Source organism: Lepisosteus oculatus, chromosome 12 (assembly GCF_040954835.1).
Source record: "Lepisosteus oculatus isolate fLepOcu1 chromosome 12, fLepOcu1.hap2, whole genome shotgun sequence".
NCBI classification, from domain to species: domain Eukaryota; kingdom Metazoa; phylum Chordata; class Actinopteri; order Semionotiformes; family Lepisosteidae; genus Lepisosteus; species Lepisosteus oculatus.
Genome location: NC_090707.1, coordinates 23,350,992 through 23,372,311, shown reverse-complemented (window position 1 = coordinate 23,372,311; position 21,320 = coordinate 23,350,992). Strand labels below are relative to the sequence as shown.

The window sequence follows — 21,320 nt, the reverse complement described above, 5'->3', positions numbered from 1 at the left end:
GTTTTATTGTTGTTTTCAAAATATTAATATTTCAGAATTAAATTCTGTTTTTTAATGTGTTTTAAAATAACAGTTGTGTTTTATGCACTTGAGGGTAATCTGATTGTTTTTATTCTTGTTTACATTACATAGGTACATTAAATCTTTTGACTGCTGTTCAATTTGTGTGTCTTTTTACAAAGGTGGTTTTGTACCTTCCCAGACTATTGGAAAGATGCCTACTGAGTACTGTACGTAGTACAGTAGTTTCAAAATAATTTCAGGTTCACTACAAATGCAGTCAATCCAACCTGAATTACAGAAATATTAAATCTCCATATGAATGAGCAAATATTGTGCAATGATAGAACAAATGATAAACTAAAAGGAGAGTGAGTGTTATATATCATACTATGAATCTTTGCATCCCATACATTTGACAAAACAGCATTTATTCTGGAGTAAGATTTATAAGGTGTGAAAAAATAAGTTGATCTTTTCCATTGGATTTATCTGACACATCTGACAGTACATTTCAATACTTTTAAATAGAAAGTAAATAATGAAGTTGAAAAGGAGGCCTGTCTGCATTATGAATGCTTTGTTTTGGAATAAATTTAAAACAACGCACTAGAGCCCTGCTTTGCTTAGTTAAAGATCGGAATTAAGCTGGTCTGATATAATCAACCTTAATGCAGAAAAATGCATCCAGACTAACTTAAATGCAGATCTTTCTGATCAGGTTTAGAGCAACTTATTCTGTAACTGAAAATAAAATCATTTTAACATTCCAATTTGTCAGCAGGTTTTAACAATCTGGAGGTATTTTAGATTTAATAAGTCTCAATTTCTGAGATGTTTTTTACTTTTATGAAGAAATATCCTAAACTAAAAATGTAAAAAATGAGTAGCAGATTAATCAGATAATTGAAATTCACTTAATTTCTTCATTGTTTAAGTTGTTTTATATTATTTATTTACCTTGACTGTCGAGGGATACTTTCTCAGAGAAGTTACTGTAAGGTCCTTGTCCTGCCTTATTGACACAGGCCACTCTGAACTTAAATGTGCCACCTGTTGGCAAGTCTGTAACATTGTAGTAACAGTCAGGTATCCCAGAGGCAACAATGAGCCAGTCCGATTCACCTGATCAAAATGGAAGGAGGACAGCATTAAATTATGTTAGATGTTGTCTACAGATGACTTCTTTCATTATATACAGTAACACAACAGAACACCTCTAGCACAACATTTGTACATTTCTTTTTTTGGATGTACTTTAAATATAAAAAAATAATAGGAGGAGAAGTTTTAATGCAGATATTAAAAGGGAGAAAATGTAGCCCTCATGGATAAAGAATATTTAGTCAGGTTTAGTGTTTTCTTGTTGATTGTTCTATGCCTTCCCCTAAATATATACTTTCTACATATGTTTTGACCCATTTCTAGTTTGACCTTATCAAAATTGCTAAGTTCCTGGTTTTGAATTTTGTTAAAGAGGGAAACTAACTCCATCTTGTAGCTTAACCAGATTTGCTATACTGCCTTATAACCACGAGGTGGGGTTGATGGGTACATTTATTACTTACAGTAATAAACAGCCCTGGCTTTTGTCTGTACTTAAGAATAGAATTCTCCAACACTGTGTGGGCACAACAGTATCTTTATACTGACTAGATCCATCAACAAGCTTACAAATTAGTACATGTATTAAACCGGAGGACATTATTATTATTATCATTGTTTCTTCATGAGTTTAGACCATAAGTGCCTTCTACAGGAGATCTGAAATTACGCATTACGTTATGTGGGTTAATTAAATAGCTGCACAAGGTACAGTACATTTACCTTGACAATTCAATAGATAGATAGTATTTGAATGCTTATCCAGTTATAATCATCAAGGAAACAAAGCTTTTTATCTTATTTTGTTTTTAAATGAAATCTATATTTTGTCCCAGGCTTTAGTTCAGGGGTGTCAAATTCAATTCCTAGAAGGCCTTGTAGCTTTTGTTCCAGTTTGAGTTGACAATTAAACAATGAATAACATTATTATTTTCTGATGTAGACATGTGTGGATTGTTTCTTTTACAGCTGACAACTGAAACATTAGTTCCACTATGGAACTCAGAGTTTGTGTGAAAAAAAACAGATGACATTAGGCTTTCCTACAAATGGGTATGACATCCCTGCTTTAGTTAAAGGTACTGTATGTAAGGTTTTTATTACAGCTACCTTCAGTCTTTCTTTCCAGTGTGTAAGTGCATGGTGCATATGTGTCTGAAGGCTTCCAAAGCACCAATGCTGTGTTCTTGTATCGCTGGGGAATCTCAGGAGTCCCAGGACGATTAGGAAGTCCTAAGCAAAAAGAGCAGCAGGTCACACATAGTTGATTAGACAACAATTTTCAAAAACCCTTAGACCATAGTATCTCTGAAGAGATGAAAGAACATAGCAATAGCAATGAAACTTGCATGATGTATAAAGTTCATGATAAAAAAGTGTCAAGTTAAAAGTGTAATGAAACACAAATCAGAGGACACAATTGTAAAACTACTTGGAAGTGCCTTTTATACAGATAAAAGGGTTTCTAATGAAAAGCCCTGCTTTATTTTTCCATTTTTAATTGTTATTTTAAATAATCTTAAATTAAAAACACTTCAAGAAGCAAATGAAAATACTGGGTTTATATATACCTTAAGTTTAGATGAACATCTATCCATCCATTTTCTAACTGCTTTCTCTAATACAAGATTGTGGAGGAGCTGCAGCCTTTCCCAGAAAGCAAAGGGTGCAAAACAGCATAGACCCTCCAAAGGACGGCAGTTCATCGCAGGGTTCACACAGGGACAATCTCAAACACACTCACACCGGGGACAGTTTTCCCAGAAATGAATTAACCTGCCAGTATGTCTCTGGGCTGCTGGTGGAAACCAGAGCACCAGAAGGAAATCCATGTGAACACAGGAGAGAACATACAAACTCCATGCAAATAGTACCCTAGGAATTTAACCCAGGCCCACGAGAAAAGGCAGTATACTGTCAATCAGAAATTAGCTCTTGCCATTCTGCCTCTTCCCAGGCCTCATTATATGATATCCTAATAGGTGTTAGAACACTAGCCTGCAGACTAGCTGATTTCAGGGTTAAGGGACGCACAAACAAAATCCATGCTTCTAAATTCTATATTTTGTTTAATAATGTATTTGAAATTCTAACACACCAAAACATCTCAAGCATTCCTGATTACAAAAAATAATGTCATATGAAATGCATCATGGCTCATAGTCCTTTAAATATTCAATAAAAAGTGGCTTTGAGTAACAAATAAAGCTTCAATAAAGAGTAGCATTGTAAGCATGCAAGATATGATTTGAAAGTATTTGAAAGGCTCTTTAATATGCATTAATATTATGTCACTTAGGAATATCCTGAGTAATCCAGAGGTCTAGCTTCACTAGACAAGTTATTGATATTGCAATTTACAAATCACCTTGTCTGCTACGGGAACTTGTTGCAGCTGTAATTCACTGTCCTGGATATGATCACTGTCTTTCAAATTAATACTCATGGTGTGCACTGTCAGAAAAAAATGCCTAGACAAATACTATGGTCAATAATTTAAGCAAATCTGTTTTCAAGGCCAACAACCTCCCCACCACCATCACTGCATCCCACAGGTATGATCACTAGATGACTCATTTTGTATTGAGAACAAACAGACTAACATACTTTTTTTTCACAAAGGAATGTCCCCAACTTATTGAATTTACTCACTAGCCAAGGAGAGAGTGCAGGAGCTCGTGGCTGAGGCAAGTGGGTTGGTAGCTACACATTCATAGAGGCCTGCATCCTTCTTGTTAGCTTTGAGGATCATGAGGAGTTGTCGGCCATCGGGACATGAGACAATGTTCATTCTGGAGTCTGGCACCACTGGCTTCTTGTCTGGGAACCAGAAAGAGAACCACTGTACATTGGATGTCCCTGTGACATTGGATTGAACTTAAAAAAGTTATAAAAATGCTGGAGGCTGTATCCATTAAATATAAGTGTTTTTAAAAGTATTAAAAAGCCCTCAAACATTAACAAAAAAACAAAACCTTCACTGATATTTGAAGTCAGCAGAGCCCCAGCAGAGCTGCCTTCCTAAGAGTTAATCATACTGTAGTTCTGCATAATACCTTCATCATCTGAAATCTGAATCAACACTGAAGATAATAAGGATAGTAAGGAAATCAGAGGTATAAAAATAGGTCTGTTGTCCTTCAGTTGTTCTGGAGGTCAGAGTGATGTGTAGTTGAACACTGCATAGTTTCAAGGCCTTGTCGATGTTTCTTCCAGCTGAATAAAGTTTTCTTTAAGTGTTTGGACGCTCCTACCCAACAAATCTGCACCTTCACCTTACCACTTGTTTTGGTCATGGTCATCTTTACTAGCCTGATCAACTTCTGCACTACTCCTAGGTGTCCTAGCGTCTGGTACAAGTATGCTCTATCAACACTATCATACACTTGCTTGTAATCTACAAATAGTTGATGGACTTCAATGTTATATTCATAGCACTTCTCTAAGATGCATCTGATAGTGAATTTATGATCTGTTGTTGACTGGATACATGAAATCCACACTGGTAGTCTCCAAGGCCTTGTTCAGCTTGGGCTTCTAAGCGACTGGCTAGTACTTTTGAAAAAAACCTTTTATGCAATGTTCAGCAGGGAGATCCCGCGGTAGTTCGAGCAGACTAGTTTTGACCCCTTTTTGTGAATGGGGCAAACAAGGGTAATGCTCCATTTGTCCGGAATATTTTCTTCCACCCATATAGGGTGTCTGACAGTTCTTCTCCGCCGTACTTCAGCATCTCAGCCATTTTTTCATCTTCCACTGGTGCTTTATTATTCTTCATGCACGTTATGTTTCCTTGACTTCAAAGAAAATAGGTGGGGGTCCAGCTTCGGATTCTCTCTCAATGGTATCTTCATCTGCGTCCTCTTCTCCTGTTTCATCCATCTCGGCGGTGTCATTCAACAGTTCTTCAAAGTACTCTGCCTATCGCTCTAGTATCTTTCATCACTGTTCAAGTTTCATTCTTTGTCCACACAAATGGCTGGTCTTGGTTGGAAACCATTTTTATTTTCCTTTATCTTCTGGTACACTTGTCTCGTCTCTTTGTTATGGTATAACTCCTCAATTTCCTGTAACTTTCGATTTTGTCTGCATAACCTCTTGGCTAATGTGCATTTTCTGGAGAACTCAGCCGTGCTTGTTCTCATAGGTCTTTGTAGCATTTTCTTTCTTGTTTTTTTTTATTGCGATTGCCACCCTACACTCGTCATCAAACCAGGTGTCTCTCCTATTGAATACTTGAAGCCCTATTACCTCCTCAGATGCGCACAGGACCGTTCTCTTAATTACACCCCATTCCTCTTTGATACTAGAGTTTTGTATCTTTTGTCATTCTTCATTAAGATGGTCTTTCACCCTTTTCTTATATTCTTCAGCTCTTGTCAGATCTCTTGCCAGTATTTGCCCATTGTACTTTTGGTTCTTGTTTCCTCTTTTCGTCTTTAAGATGGACATTCGTTGTAGGTATTTGACCTTAACCAAAAAGTGGTCCGAATAGATGTCGGTCCCACAATAGCTTCGGATGTCCAGTGTGTCATATCCATGCCTTGTGTCGATCAGCACATGGTCAATCTGGTTCTGTGTAGCTCCATCAGGTGACCTCCACATCACCTTGTGGATGCACTTATGTAGGAACTATGTGCTACTTATGGTCATTCCTTTGCTCATTGCAAAACTGATGAGCCCAAATCCATTATCATTGGTCTCTTCATGCAAGCTCTCTTTCCCTATGGTGGGTCCATACACTGACTTTGGAGTTCATATTTCCAAGGATGGTCTTAACATCATGATGTGGAGCATGGAGCTTCATCATATGCTGCCTTGGGGTCATTATTGAAGCTCTCTTTTACTTCATCTTCTGCTTCTTCTGTAGGGGCATGCACGCATACTGTATCAATGTTACATTAAACATCCTGGTCTTGAGACGTAAAGTGGAGAGGCATTCATTGCTGGCTCTATAGGCGATAACTGTACTCTTTGCAGACCGCAAAGCTAGTACCAAGCATATGGGTCTTACTACTGCTATAGGAAAGTGTAAAGTCTTTGCATTGTACTATATCGGTACCTCTCCATCTAATCTCCTGTAGTGCCGTTATTCCTACGTTGTACTTGTCTAGCTCATTTACTAAGCTCCTAAGAGCCCCCGCTCTATATAGACTGAGAACATTCCAGGTCCCTATCCAAAGATCATATCCTTTTCCTTGCTTTGGTTGATTCCTAGTATCCGGTCAGTTTCGGAGGCTTGGTTTTGGTTTTGTGACTGTTACTTTTTACAGTATGGGGTAGTTAGCCCCATGCCCAAGTGCGATGGATTGGCTGCCTCCTTAAAGTGTGTGCACAAGCTTGTTTTCTGTTGTCTCCCTTAGCCTTTGAGGATCTCTTCTCTATCCACAAGACAGTGGATCAGAAATAAACTAATGGTTATGATTAAACTCAGTATAGGTACAATACAAGATAAGATTATTATTAAAATATTTGATACTTGTAATAGTTTACAAGTTGAAAGAAAAGCTACTTTATATTGCATTTATCTTGCTCTTATTTATGTATGATTTTATGTATGATTTGATTATACAATTGGTGTAATGTCATTGTAATCTAATCATATTAAAAAGGGAGCTCTGCTTTATGGCAAATTGTATTTTTTCTTCAAACTTTATCAACTAAAAAAAAATCTTAAGTTATATTTACAATTGTTTAAGCAAAAATGTGTTTTGTAAAATAATTTCATCAAAATGTATTCACCAGTCTGAGCTACAAGGGACAAACGTTAATACAAAGATGACACTAATGACTTTAAAATCAAAGCACAGTTGCAATCAGATATAAGCCATTGTTCACTCATTAAATATTTTTCATCACTCAAATATTGTGTTTTAAAATGTAAAAGTTATAAGGATGATTTCATAAGACCCGATTTACACTGTAAAGATAAGGCTTTGAGGAAGTAGGGCTGAGCCAAACCTCACCTTTCATCCACATGATATGTGGACTGGGACTCCCAGCTGGGAGACAGCAGAGTGTGATGGGATCTCCCTCCAGAAGCACATGGTCCCGCAGTTTGATGTGAAACACAGGGGGGAAATCTGAGGAGGGCAGAGGAACAGCAAGAGTTGTGGAAGTGCAGAAAGAAAGGGAACATACAACCGTGGGGAAATATCCATATGAATATGACACAGTGAAAACTACACAATGCAATATTTTCCCAGTTGAGTTCAAGGATTTACAATGTCGTTGTAAAGTTTTGGTATTCATACCCTATGTAAATGAGATGTTAGTTAAATAGAACTGAGAAAAATAGTTTTCATTAGAAATATAGAACATGATGTTCACCAATGCATTTTTTAAATATAAAAACCCCAAAAGGCTCTTAGAAATCAGAAACTATGGCAATGAAATTATGTTTCAGTAAAATGCTAAAAGAATCTTCAACATGAATTGGCAATTTAAATTTAAAATTTTCAACTTAATATTCATGTAATTGTAACTAATTATGAAACGGTATTATTCACTTCATGAAATAATTACCAAAAGGAGAATATATGTCTATATACTTCATAGTGAAAACAAAATTATTAGGTTCTACAGGCAGATAAATATATCTTTCAACATTAAGAGACAATGAGGATTCAGTTAAGTATTAATTAAAAAATATATAAAGTAATACAAGACTAAGGAAAATAATCTTAAAGGCTTAATGTCAGAAGTAGAATTCTTCAAAAAGACAAGAACATTCTTTGGTCAGATTAAAAAGAAAAATCTCTTCCACAAAGTATCAAAATTAGGAGAAAACTGTGGTGTCCATATTCTTTTATTGAAAAAAGTCTTATCCTTAATTTAAAGCATGAAGGGTGGGTTCATTATAATTTGATCTGGACTTTTGGACTGCTAATGGCACAAGATCAAAACAATAACATTTCTGCTAACAGGAAGATTAGAAAGAATTTTACACTTTTTAAGTTCTTTTCTTTTGGGTTTTAATTTAAATATGCTAGTTATATTTATTATTGTAACACAAAAAGTAAGATAAACTTTACTTATAACAGTTATACACATTATGTAACTGTCATAATGATCTTCTGTTGTCTTTTCATGCCTGCTTGGCTGTTGTGTTATGTAGAACCAACCTTCAATAAGCATTCATGATCCCATTAAATTATGTCTCATTAACTTAAAAGATTCCAAAGCAAACTAACTGAGAATACTATATAATATGGCTGTAATTTCAGAATTTTTTTCATTACAAAAAAAGTTACAAGTTAGTGTAAATAAAAGTTCCAATAAAGATCTATGCACAAAAGTCATGAAAATAAATAACTTTCAGGAGAATCAGTCAATTTTAACTATACCAGAGGCAAGGCGTGAATACTGCCGTAGATGAAGAGAACCATTCTCTCTGGCAATGGCTGAAGGGATGTCAGGCTGAGAAGCCACTTTGTCTCTCCTGCCTCTCGACAAGCCCCACCTGTCCCAGCGTGACTTGCGATCACTCTCAGAACCTTAGGAAGATAGTGCATTTCAACAACTGACTCAAAATATCAAATGGAATAATAAACAATGAAGTAAACAAAAGGTAAACACATATAATCCTTTTATGTTTGTATAAGGAGAGAAAGGTTTATGATAAACACAATTTTTATCTGCAATTGAACATTTGTAAGTAGTATAATCATTTTTATTTATAAGATACCTTAGTATCTTCTAAGTGCAAAGTAAAAGGCATGGGCTTGTTGAAAAGTGTTCATAGATTAAACTATTATTATATTGGTGATATACAGTATAGATAAAACTAAAGGAGTGCCTTACTTTTGATGGCTGCTTCTGACTGGATGCTTGCATTAGATTCCAATGACTCAGTGGAAGGAGCAGACGGAGACTGAGTTGCCAACTGGTTCTGTGGAACCCCCAGCCTCCTCAGGTTAGTCCCTTCTGAGCTTGATCTACGCAACAGAGAGAGCAAGGGTGTCCTCTTCTCCTGTTTGGCTTCCTTCCCCTCTTGCTTCTTCTCATCCTTTCTTTCCTCAGATTGACTGCGGATTCTCATTGATATACCAGCAACTGTGGACTCAATCTTCCTACGCATGGTCAGGACAGGTGACTCATTAGGCTTCTTTTGCTCTTTTATTTCTTGTTCCCGGGGAGCCTCATTGTCTGCTCCTGCATCCAATCTCACCATCTCGACCTCCTTTTTCTCCCTAGAGCTGCTGCGTGTCAGAGTCCAAGAGAGCCTTCTTCTTGGAGCTGAAGGCTCAGGTGCAGGACTTTCTTCTTTTGGTTTAATTTCCTTTCTCTCAGTTGATGGAGTCCTCTTCAGGCGTAAAGAGAGTCTCCTCATGAAGCTGCTGTCTTTCTCTGCTTCCCTGAGATCTTGCACAGATCTCGCCCTCTCTTCTAGCTTCTTTGGTTCCTCAGGCTTAATAAATTCCAAGGGTGCGCCGCTGGGTCCTGGCCGATAAACTTCCTCTCCTGATGTAGGAGGCAGGACAAGCGACTTCTCTTCAGACTTTGACCTTGTGAGAAGCCGTAGCCCACGAGTCAGAGATGATTCACGCTTCTTGAATTTTGCCTCAAAGACTTCTTCAGAGGCAATGTCTTCAATGATATGCCTAGGTGATGGTTCTCGTGGTGGAGAAGGCTTTTTCAGAACTTTGGGTGGGCTAGGCTCTTTGCCAGGTTGTTCAGTAGATGCTACTCTAGAAAAGACAGCTGGATGTGCAGCTGATGAAGATTCTGGCTTAGTTTCAAGGGTAACAGTCTCTCGAACGGGAACTACAATAGTCTGTATAGTGTCAGCATAGGCAGAAGGTCGGGGGCTTGGGAGTGCAAAAGAAACATGAGTGGTCGGAGAGGATGATGCCTGAATACCATTTTCTGTTGACTTTGTGGGTATGACTACAGGTGTTACTGTAATGGAACTGGTAATAGTTATCTCTGGTGGTTTCTGTTTCTCTTCTGTTTTTACTTTCTCCTCTTTGGACTTCTTTGTATCTGGCTCAAAAGCAGAAACTTTTTCTTCTTCTGGTTTTTGACTTTTCACTTCAACTTTTATCTCAGGAGGCTTTGTAATAGATTGAACCTTACTCTCCCCCACCTTCTCAGGCTCCTTCATCTCTTCTTCTGACATGCTCATTTCCTTCTCTGGGAAAGTGGCTTCTTTCTTTCTCTCATCAATGTTACCCTCTTCTGACACACTCACTGTTTTTTCCTCATCTGCATTAACTTCCTCAAGTTTGCAAACTTTCTCAGCTGAGTCATTTGTACTGACTATGGACTCAGTTTTAATGTCTAAGGGCCCATCTTCCTTCTTCTCTGTGCACTCCTTCTCACCCCCACCAGACCTCACCTCCTCATGTTTTTCTAAATCTGGGGTTGGTGGTTTTGAGGAGATCTCCTTAGGTGTGGCTGGGCGAGAATCCAACTTTACTTGCTCAGTTAGTGCTGACATAGATATGCACTCCTGTAATCTCCGTCCTTCTATCTGAGCCAAGGGTATCTCTAAAGGAGCTCCAGATCGCCTATGGAGGGGAATGGGTTCACTATCCCCCTGGCTGAAAGATGCACTTTTGCGTAGCACCTTGGCATCTGATGATTCCTCTCTTGGTGTGTCACTCGATGCAGCTCTTGCAAGTGGGGGAACTGGGCCTGCACGGGGAGGGCGAGCGTAGCGCTCTAGAGAAGCAGAGCGCTTTTGGGTATCATCCCCACCAATTCCCAGTGTCTCCAATAAAGGACCCCTTAGGCCACTCATCTTGCTGTCCACAGACCCTCCTCTTAGAAGTCTCTGCCTCATGAGTTCTAATTTCAAAGCATAATCTTCTTGGCTCAATTTACGACGTTCATCCAGAGTCCCTGGACTAGGACTTCTCCTGGGCAACTCCATTGATACAGCCTTTTTGAGCCTTTTCTTGGATTCATTAGCTTGTTCCTCTGAAGAGCCATCTTCTGGTTTAATATGGAGTAGTAATGCACTGTCAGCTGAACTACCTCTCCGCAGTTCTCCTCTTTTGGAGGCTCCTTTTGCTTTGTCTGACTCCACACTTGAACCCTTGCGCAAGGGTCTCTTTGGCTGCTCTGGCCTCTTAGTCACCTCTGAACTTTCCTCATCAGAAGATCTCTGGTCTTCTTCTTGTGTTGTAGTTCTCTTTCTACTCCGGCCTCTTCCTGCAGATTCTCCCCCTTCCTTCCCACTGCCTGCTGATTCACACTCCATAGGAACTGCTTCGTTGGTGTCTAGCCCTACCCCTTCCAAGGTGCCATTTGGCCTGCTCAGCATTTCTTCATCTGTCGGAATCTCATTGAGTGACATCCTGGAGCCTGAGAACTCCAAGGCAAGAGGCATGGGAATGAAAGGAAGCTCATCAATATCATCTGAATCTGAGGATGATGAGGGTGGAGGGGATCCTTCTTTGAGGTGCCTGGGAACAGCGATAGAGATGTGGCTGGAAGAGTCATCTAGTAGCTCCGGAATGGACCGCATCACCATCTTTGATTTATAGTTGATAAGTGATCTCTGCAAAATATATTAGTGACTTTACTTATTTACTTATTGAAATTTAATAAGCATGAAAGACAAGTGGTCATGCAAAAAGAAAATCATTGAATACTCCAAAAGATTAAAACTTTTTCTGCCTCCATAGTACTTGCATCTTTTTGTGAGAACCATTTCTGAAAATCCACACAACCAAAAATAAAAGGTTAAATAAAACAATGCAATACGAATATTTTGTTATTTGCCAACAGAATGTCTTCTTCTTTTCTGAATGTTTTACTGCATATACAGTATAGTGTAGGTCTGAGCTTTTCTCCGACACAAAGTGCAGTTACTGTAACTGTGCTTAAGCTAAAGTAATAAAGTTGAGACAAGCATTTAAAGTAGTATGAATAATCTAAATTGGATGAGAAATAAAACAATTTAAAAAAAAACAACCATAAAGGCTCAGTTTTGCCACCTCACATTTGGCTTCCTTACCTGCCACTTTCTTCGGGACAAGAAGAGCTTTAGTGGTTCTGTGCTAATGCTCTTCCCCTTTGCCAAAATCTAAGAAAGAAGAAAACTCATTATTTGAAAGAATGAGGGCTCTGTAATAAAATTTGATTTCATTTATGATGAAGTGCTACAGCATTATTTCATTATGCCACATATTTGGATTTAAAAATATAAAGGCACAGTAAGAAAGGCTAACAATTTAAGATTTATATGCACAAGATAAATTAGTTTTTACAGGTGAAAATGTGGAAATTTAAGCTACAAAGACAGCAATGGTTATGATGATGGACCATGAGTCTCCCAAGGTGAATTTTAAAAATAGAAATTTAGGTCATAAGATTTTAAAGCAGTACTACAATGCAATTTTTTCTACAGATTTCAGCTTTCAGGCATCATAAAAAAGTACAAGCATGCATGTTCCTCCTCATCAATCGAATGATTTACAAAAGACATAAATATCTTCTGGAGAAAATTTCCTTAAATTACTTTGTTTTATCAGCAATATTTGCACAAAATCAAAAGAGATTTTCTTTTCTTGATATGTTTTTTATACATTGTGCAAGCAATATCTTTTCAATTGAGAAGCTTGGTACATTAAAGTGACATAAATGGTTATTTAGTTTATGTTTGTATTCACCAATTTGAATTTAAAAACAATACCACCCTTGGAAAAAACTAAAATAAATATTGTTCACTAAGTGATAAAATCAGAATGAACCACTTTTAAGAGTAACAATTCAAACAATGAAATCTGAAAAAAGGAATGATAAAGCATAAATAGAAATAATATTATTATATTATGAGAGGGGAAAACATTGTCCCACATACAGAATGTGTTTCTGACCTACCTTAAACCAGGGGTGACGGAGACATTCATTTGTATCTGGTCTCCTGAAGAGAAAATAAGATTGTTAAAGTAAAAGGCTAAAAAATAATACAGACAAATATATAATTAAAAATAAATAATGTAAATACTAGGCCTAGAATTACAGTACAAAAAACTAAACAATGAAAATGATAAAGCACAAAAAAGTGGTATATTTCCATTTGTTTTGTATAGAAATTAAGTCAACATAAAGTTTGACTCCTTCTCAGAGATTATTTCAGATTAATAAAGGGCTTGAGTGATCCTGGCTGTATACGAAAAACTGTGCATGTTTTACTTACAGTCTATCTGCCACTAGCAGCTTAATGACAAATCCCTTGGCTTCACGGCAGAGGTCAGCAAACATGCTCTCTTCAAAAGCCACATTGTAATTCCTGATGTTCAGCACAGTTGCCCGGTCATTCTCCCCCACAAATGGAGATACTCCGGTGAGGCTGGAAAGGACACAACCAAATTACCCATACACAGGGCACAAATATCTCTACTAAATGCTAATCAGGGCATTATTGTCTCCCTTTTTGTTTCCTTATTGTGTGTTTTCTTATAATGCTCATTAACAATATTATATTATATTGTGACAATATTTGTTTTCTTATTGTCTTTTTGCTTAACTATCCTTTGGGAAATCAACAGTTTTTGAAGATCTTTTAATCCAGTAAACATGTTTTAAAGTGTTAAAAATTGTTATGAAACGATCTGAAAATTAGCTTTTTGAAAGTGACAGTTTTCACACTAAATGCTGATAAACAGTTGCATTTTAACACACTAATTAATGGGGAAGAGTTTGATATTTGAACTGAGTGTTTAAAAGCCTTTTTGCCTGTCTGAGGAAATGACAGCACTGGTCATAAGGTCAAGGCTGACAAACTCCCACTCACTTGTGCGGAATGAACCTGGGAGGCTGCTGCAAGGGTGGAGAGAGGGGTGTGAGAAACGATGTGCATAAAGGGTGCACAGGAGTTGGATATTTATGCAAGAAAGAACTAGACTGCAATATGACCTACCCAAACATACTGTATCCTTAGCACAATCTTTATTGTTGCATTAAGGAATGTACACATGACAAAAAATAATACAATTATCAGGAACAAGTAATAGGTTTATTCCATGCTGAAAAAAAGAAGAAAGAGAACACAACGTTTCGGCCGTGGAGCCTTCTTCAGGTGTGAGCCTTCTTCAGACGCTCACACCTGAAGAAGGCTCCACGGCCGAAACGTTGTGTTCTCTTTCTTCTTTTTTTCAGCATGGAATAAACCTATTACTTGTTCCTTTTCAGCCTACGCATGCTGACGCAGCTACCCACCTGAACATAAAATTATCAGTATTGGTTGAAACAAACACATATCTGTCCAAAATAATTGGATATGTTTATAATATTAAAATGTATTTACACCATATAAATATGATCTAATGTTTTGTAATTATCTGGTAGTTTCACAAAGTCTCCTAGATTTTCTAGAAGTTACTGGAAATCACATTGACTGCCACTGAGTATTAATTGGTATGCAGTTAATAAAGCCAGCTGTTCATTTTTAAAGTGATATTTCATGTATACTTTATATAAAAGTTAAAAACAAAGATTATAGCTTGAATATGCAGTATACTTACCATAGATATGTTATAACCCCAACAGGCCTAAAAAGAAAGAATGCAGAAGTAAATAGAAAGCAAATAGAAGCAGAAAGTTATAACTTTAAAATTTAGCTTTAAGTATTTGGAGTTATCTGTTTTTTAACAGTGAAAGCACTTTATCAAATATGAACTGGATAAGTTGGCATCAATGATTTATTCAGCATGTAAGATGTACAAGTTTTAGCTATTAAAACAATAAAGAAAATATAATAATTTTATACTAACCATATGCAATTTAATAAATGTGTTTTAGTATGTGATTTCAATTACTATTTTGTATCCACAAAACAGTATTTTGATTTAATTGACCTTTTATTTGAAAAATTACCCACTCAAGTAATAATGTGACTATGTAAATCACAGAACTAATGTCTTTTATTTTCAGATAGATTTTTTTAAAAACAAAATCAACAATAATGTCTACAAACCAGATATCTGTTGCCTTGGAAACAGGAGTTTGGTTAACAATTTCTGGTGCAACAAATTCCGGAGTGCCATATTTGCAGTACTGGGCCTCATCTGGCACAAGCTCCATTGCATTCCCAAAATCACAAATCCTGATCTGCTCACTGCTGGAATCAGCCATCAAGATATTCCCAGGCTGTAAAAAAATTCCACAATCACTTATTTCAGTTTATGTAGTAATAACATTTTCTGCCTTTGTAGTTAAAGAACAGAGATATTTATATAGTATATATATTCATTTTCTATAGAGAAAATGTAACAAGAGTGACATATGTTTAATAGCACAAATGCAGATACAATTTTAATGTTACTTTAGAATTTGATTTTATTAAAGTAAAAAAAAACATTATATAAAAAAACATGATTTAAGTATATACAGTAATACACCTACAGTATGTTTATTTAAAGAAATGCGATGATTAGTTTAAAAAAAATAGAGTGCCGGGAGTGAGGTTGTTTTGGGCTACAGGTGAATCTGTATTCTATGAAACACAATGAAGGTACATGCTGTTTTGTAGTGAACCTACCTTAATATCCAGATGCAAAATGTTGTTCTGGTGAAGATAGCCAATTCCCTCCAACAGCTGTCTCATATATGAACGGATCTATAAAATCACAATAGATGATACATTCATATTTATTTTCAAATTTAACTAAACCTATCTGTAATAATGAATATCTCTTCCCCACTGATAGCTCATGTGAGGTTAGAGCGCTATATACAGTGTATATATTATTATACTGTAATTGTTTTTTTCTCAAAAAAACATAAACAATATATACACTTTATTTTTAGATATGTGCACTTTATTTTTAGATAAATGTAATTAATTATTATTAAATAGTGTTATTATTTAATTCTACAAACATTTTCTTTAATTAAATTGTATTATTTGTGATGCATTTTTAATGATGCCTAAACACCACATACTAGCATGTAACAGTAAATTATGAGCGTGAATTAATTTCATTTAATGGGTACCAAATACATAACCTGCAGTTTCATAGATGTTCTGAAGCAGTGCATACTATTACCTTTGCATAAGCAGCAGGAATGTACAAATTCCAGGCAATTGTAGTTCAACATTGCCAACTGGTATTTAGTTCAATGTTTCAATATAGTTTAATAATAAGAAAAGTATAAATAAGATACAAATCAATAATCATAGAATCAATCACAACTCAATGCAATGAGTTAATGAATCTACAGACCTTCTCAAATTAAATATTACTACAAGTTGGAAAGAAAGCAAGACTAATTTGTCAGCTCCAACTGTTGAATTCCTCTAAAGATAATCCCACACACTTACCTCAGACTCCAGCACAAATGACTTTTTTGTAACTCTTTCTAGGAGCTCCTCCTGGCACCTTTACATCTTAGTTAAGGAAAAAAAAATACTTCCAAAATGGAAAAACAGAGATGTCCCAGAAAATTCATGTAACTGACATATAATGTAAGCATATATATGCAGAAAAATGCCATAACGTACAGTAGTGTACAACTGAGAGCACTCACTGAAATGAACCTGCTGTTTTTTATTTTCAATGAACTAATAAAGAATACAGTATGTATGGGTTAACCTTGAGAGGAATAAAGAAGCAGGTAATGATCTAGTGAGAGAAGGCTCCTGGAAAAAATCTGAAAGTCAAGGTAGAGGAGCAAAGCAAAACAGTTTGAATTGACTCCAATTGTAGGCAGATGGAAACCAGGAATTAAGCACAGTATGTTTAAAGTAGTCCCCTAAAATGTGAAACTGAATTTCAGATTTAATAAATGAATTTCACTAACAAACACTCTCGTCATGGTTTATCTACTGAAATTCTCACTCTTAGTTTGTTTGTTTTCAATCTTTGCTGTGCTGATTGTGTTCAAATGTGTTTTGCACTTTTTTTTTTTTACCACGCGGACCTGTGAAATGAGTGCTTTCTGGTTCTCATTTTGAAAGACAAATCTTTCTATTTCTCTTACTTTTTCAATTAATCAAAACATCCCTCTATCAACAAAAAAGGACACAACTCTGTAATGATGATGACTCCGGTGGTCTTTTCGAAAGCATCGTGGAAGTAGAGGACCCTCTCATGATCCAGCTGTGACAGAATATTCATCTCCCTCAGGGCAGAAACCTTTCTTTTCGCTCGTGTGGAAATGAACTTCGCCGCATAATCTACCTTTCCATCTTTTTCTGTTACCCGCTTCACATAGGAGAAGGCCCCTCTGAAACCAGAAACAGAGAACAATATCATGTTAGTTATTAGGCTATTTTTATAAAATCTCTCAATAGACATTGGGCAAGTAATAAATACAAAAATAATTAGGTGACCAGGACAAAAACAGAGCAAGAACCAACTAATGTAGGAAGTCACCCCATTCCAGTGATATTCTATTTTATTGAATTACAAAGGATTTATATCATTTTTAAATCAATATTTTTTAATGAAATCCTGAAATCCTTTTAACCCATCAACCAATTTTTTTGCAAATCTTTGCAGACCTTTGACCTCAAGCTCTGTCAAGGTTTTTTTTTGTTAAGCCAGTACAATGTAGCTTTGGCTTTGTTCTTTGGGTCATTGTCCTGCGGAAAGGTCAATTTTCATATCTGTTTTAGGTCTTTAGCTGACTGAAGCAGGTTTTCCTTATAAGTACAAAGTACAGATGTCCCTGTACTTTGCTCATCCATTTTCCCCTGAAGCTTCACAGCTTCCCAGTTCCCAGTGATGAGAAAGAGCCCGATAACACAAAGCAACCACCGCCATGGTTGACAGCAGGAATGGTGTTTGTTGAGTGTGTTGCACTGTGTTGACCTTGTGCCTAATGTAACACTTTTAGGACAAAATGTTTTTAGGACAAATCAGGACAATTTTGCTGCACAATTAAATGTTTGGACAATGATCCAATGCACAAAGCCAAAGCTACACTGGAGTCTTGACTTGAATTCTATAAAGAATCGATGGAAGAAAACTTGAAAACTGCTGTACAAGTGATCCACCAACAATTTGCACCAGCAAATCTACCACGAAGAATGGACAAAAAGGCTTGTGTGCAAAGTTTGTAGAGATTTATCCAAAAAGACTTGCAGCTGTAATCGCTCTCAATGGTGCTTCCATCAAATATTGAGTATACAGTATATGTCTGAATATTTATGCAATCAGCATAACTGATTTCTCTTTGGTTTTCCCTGACATTTACTAACCTATCTGATTCTAAGAAAGCTGAAATTTGAGCTTTCAGGTTTTGAATTAAACATAACTGTAATTTCACAAAATGGGACACTATAGGAAGGGTCTGGATACTTTTACAAGGCAGTTAATAATAATCATATTGTGTTTCTTTTGTCTTTATATCTTTCTCCACATATAATTTCTGAGATACTATATAACCCACTAAACGTCTCATATGATGCTTTTGTAATGCTAGATACTTGATTGAACAAGGAGATTCAACATTAACTGGCGAAACACTGAACACAAATTGTTTACTCTACTTTATCTGTTAAACTAACATGATCTTATTTGTGTGTAAATTGTCTAAGATTAGCACAAATACCTTCCAACACATTGTAGTACAGACAAATTAAAATGGCTGCTAGTGGCAGATTGGATTAGAAATTATCAGGTTGAATGTTCTGACACACTCTTAGACTGCAACATTTCCTTAGTATTTTACTTTATTAATTTTTACAGATTTCAGAGCAGGGTTTTTTTTCATTTTTTGTTTTCTACATGCTTGTGTATTCTCAAGGTATTTTTCAAGTTAGTTGTTGTTATGCTCTTGAAATGTTTCATAAAAGAATGAGAAGAATTGGCTAAGAATCATTCCTTAGATGTTTCAAACAGTTGCTTGGAAGATCATTAAAAATAAATTGCCCTTGTTGATCTCCGCCTTCATTCAATGATGACTCACCTTCCAATCTCTTTGTGCACGTCATAATAATCAGTCAGTCTGCGCATCTTCCTCAGAATAGTCTCCTCGTCCTCCATCTCCTCCTCCTTTTCCATTTTAGCTGCGTGGTCACAAATTGAAAAGTTAGAAATTGCTTTTAGGGGGGGGTTAAATAAGGCAGTTTTTCACCAGCTTCACTGAAAATATATTTTTTAACTTAGCTGCAACAAAAGGTAACTGTCTTTCCAAATTCTTAAAATGCTAAGGCACATTAGCTTGTGCCTTAGTATGATTAATTATAGTCAAGCCTTTCTTAAAGTGCAATTCAGAAGATCTACTGTACAATTAAGTTTCTGGGTGTTACTGTTTTCATCTACAAAGAAGAAAGAACATTTATTCCATATTTCTGTTTATGTTCAAGGCATTTTTAAGAATAGATTTAAGATAAAGGCCTAGATAAAACCATTTTCTCATTTTTAAATAAACATAATTTAAATATATTCTGTGTATTACAGAAAAAAGTTAATTACTACACTCTATAAACTACAGTATATACACAATGTCAATGTGTCCTATTTTCCAGAACCAGGCTCTTAAAGGTTAATCATCCATCTCAGCAGTTCTCAGTCCTGGTCTTGGAGTATATCTATGTCTGATTTCTGTTCTAACTGGAGCCTTATTCACCAGTGTTAATTGCTGCCAGTAATTGATCAGCTACTGTACTTGATTTTTTGCACTCGGATTTTGGTTTCATAAATACTCCAGTACAGGTCCTGGATAATCTCTGGGTTTGAATACCAAATGGTTAGTGAAAATTACCAGATGCTATAAAGCCATATCTGATAGAGGAAGGACTACTTTGCTCCTTCAAAGCTTGCTTATTACCTTTAGTAAGATTGAAAAAAATCTTTAACACTGAAAATAGACAACAAAAGAATGTGAATTCAGAATAGAAGCAAGTTTGGTCCAGAATGTATACATTGTATTAGTTACTGTGAAGATTGCTGTAATGTTTAAATATTAATATATTAATATGTATATACTGTATACTGTATATTGCAATTCAATGAGGGGAAAAATTATATCTGAAATGTGCTCAAAATAACAGAGGTACAAAAAAGACTAAAAAATACAAGTAGAGAAAGAAAACTTATAAATAACTTTTACAGTACATCTCATACATAAAATACAATGTGAAATAGGTGGGTGCTCTTCTGGAACCACTCTGTTCTAGATTTGATACTCCTTTAGCCTTTTTGCCTTCTTCCTGAAGTTTAGAACTTCTTCCATGGAAGGAGTTCAAACATGAACAGGAAAAGCTGGGTCAGAATGGTCACTGATAATCTTTAGAGTTTTTCAATTTTAAATGTGTTGTGTATTTGGAAGCAACAGATGGTACAGTAAGTCTCAGCTTATTGTTTTAGAAGCTCTATCTAGCTGTTTCCTCTCCTCAGTGACTAAGTACCCAAACCAGACTATCACAGAAAAAGGTAACACACTCTCAATTGTTGTCGTATAAATACAGACCATGACTTCCTGAGATGCTCATTGTCGTAATTCATTAGTGTCACTTCTGAAATCAAAGATGAACTTTTTGATTTTATCAACATTGAGCTGAAGATTGTTTTGACTGCACTAGCTCAGTGACCTCCTTCCTGTACAGTGATTCTTCATTCTTTTTGTTATAAGCCTTTCCAGAGTAGCATAATCTGCAAACTTGATTAATTTCTCAGGTTTGGTAGTAGATACACAGTCATTAGTATACAAGAAGTACAGATGTGGTGACAGCAGGGGGACACCTGTTTTTTTAAACCAGTGGCAGTGAGTACTTCTGGTGTGCTTTGCCTCCTGCCTGATAAAAAAAAAATTGGATCCAGAAACACATTGATTTATATACACCCATGTCAATTAGCTTATGAAAGAGGCTCTCCAGTATTATTGTATTAAAGGTCGAGATGTAGTCTACACACAAGTCCCATGTGTATGTGCTAGGGTCATCAAGGTGCCGTAAATGGAAGGGAGGCACAGACCTGTTAGCTCTGTAAACAAATTGTTGCATGTCTAGCTGAGTGTTGGACAGATATTTACATACTAGCTGTTCGAATACTTTTATACTGGCTGATTTGAGAGCCACCAGCCAGTAATCTTTTAAACATGTGACATTCAAATTCTTTGGCACCAGATTCATAACATCAGACTTAAAACATGGGGAACCCCTAGACACTTGCAGTTGCACATCTAATACCTCAATGTGTATCTCACCTCAGGTAGTGAGAATGGATGGCAGCTGATTGTAAATTATGATCTGGGCCCCCAGCTCTCCAGCTATTTTGTTTGCTAAGCAGATATCTAACCTCATGTTCACCAAT

At 36.3% G+C, this 21,320-nt stretch overlaps 1 protein-coding gene across 4 annotated transcripts in view; it reads right to left on the bottom strand.

Annotated features, from left to right (window-relative positions):
• The window catches only part of spega (striated muscle enriched protein kinase a), a 140,364-nt gene that overhangs the window by 13,038 nt on the left and 106,006 nt on the right, over window positions 1-21,320 (bottom strand). For all 4 annotated transcript variants that reach the window (XM_015359158.2, XM_069197148.1, XM_015359159.2 and 1 more), the window contains 15 exons: window positions 18,973-19,072; window positions 17,086-17,286; window positions 16,382-16,439; window positions 15,599-15,676; window positions 15,035-15,207; window positions 14,583-14,609; window positions 13,256-13,408; window positions 12,937-12,979; window positions 12,071-12,139; window positions 8,908-11,611; window positions 8,451-8,600; window positions 7,071-7,187; window positions 3,757-3,924; window positions 2,215-2,337; window positions 961-1,125 (listed from right to left, as the gene is read on the bottom strand). In XM_015359158.2, coding sequence (XP_015214644.2) covers window positions 961-1,125; window positions 2,215-2,337; window positions 3,757-3,924; window positions 7,071-7,187; window positions 8,451-8,600; window positions 8,908-11,611; window positions 12,071-12,139; window positions 12,937-12,979; window positions 13,256-13,408; window positions 14,583-14,609; window positions 15,035-15,207; window positions 15,599-15,676; window positions 16,382-16,439; window positions 17,086-17,286; window positions 18,973-19,072 — 4,329 coding nt within the window. The remainder of the gene's footprint in view (window positions 1-960; window positions 1,126-2,214; window positions 2,338-3,756; window positions 3,925-7,070; window positions 7,188-8,450; window positions 8,601-8,907; window positions 11,612-12,070; window positions 12,140-12,936; window positions 12,980-13,255; window positions 13,409-14,582; window positions 14,610-15,034; window positions 15,208-15,598; window positions 15,677-16,381; window positions 16,440-17,085; window positions 17,287-18,972; window positions 19,073-21,320) is intronic.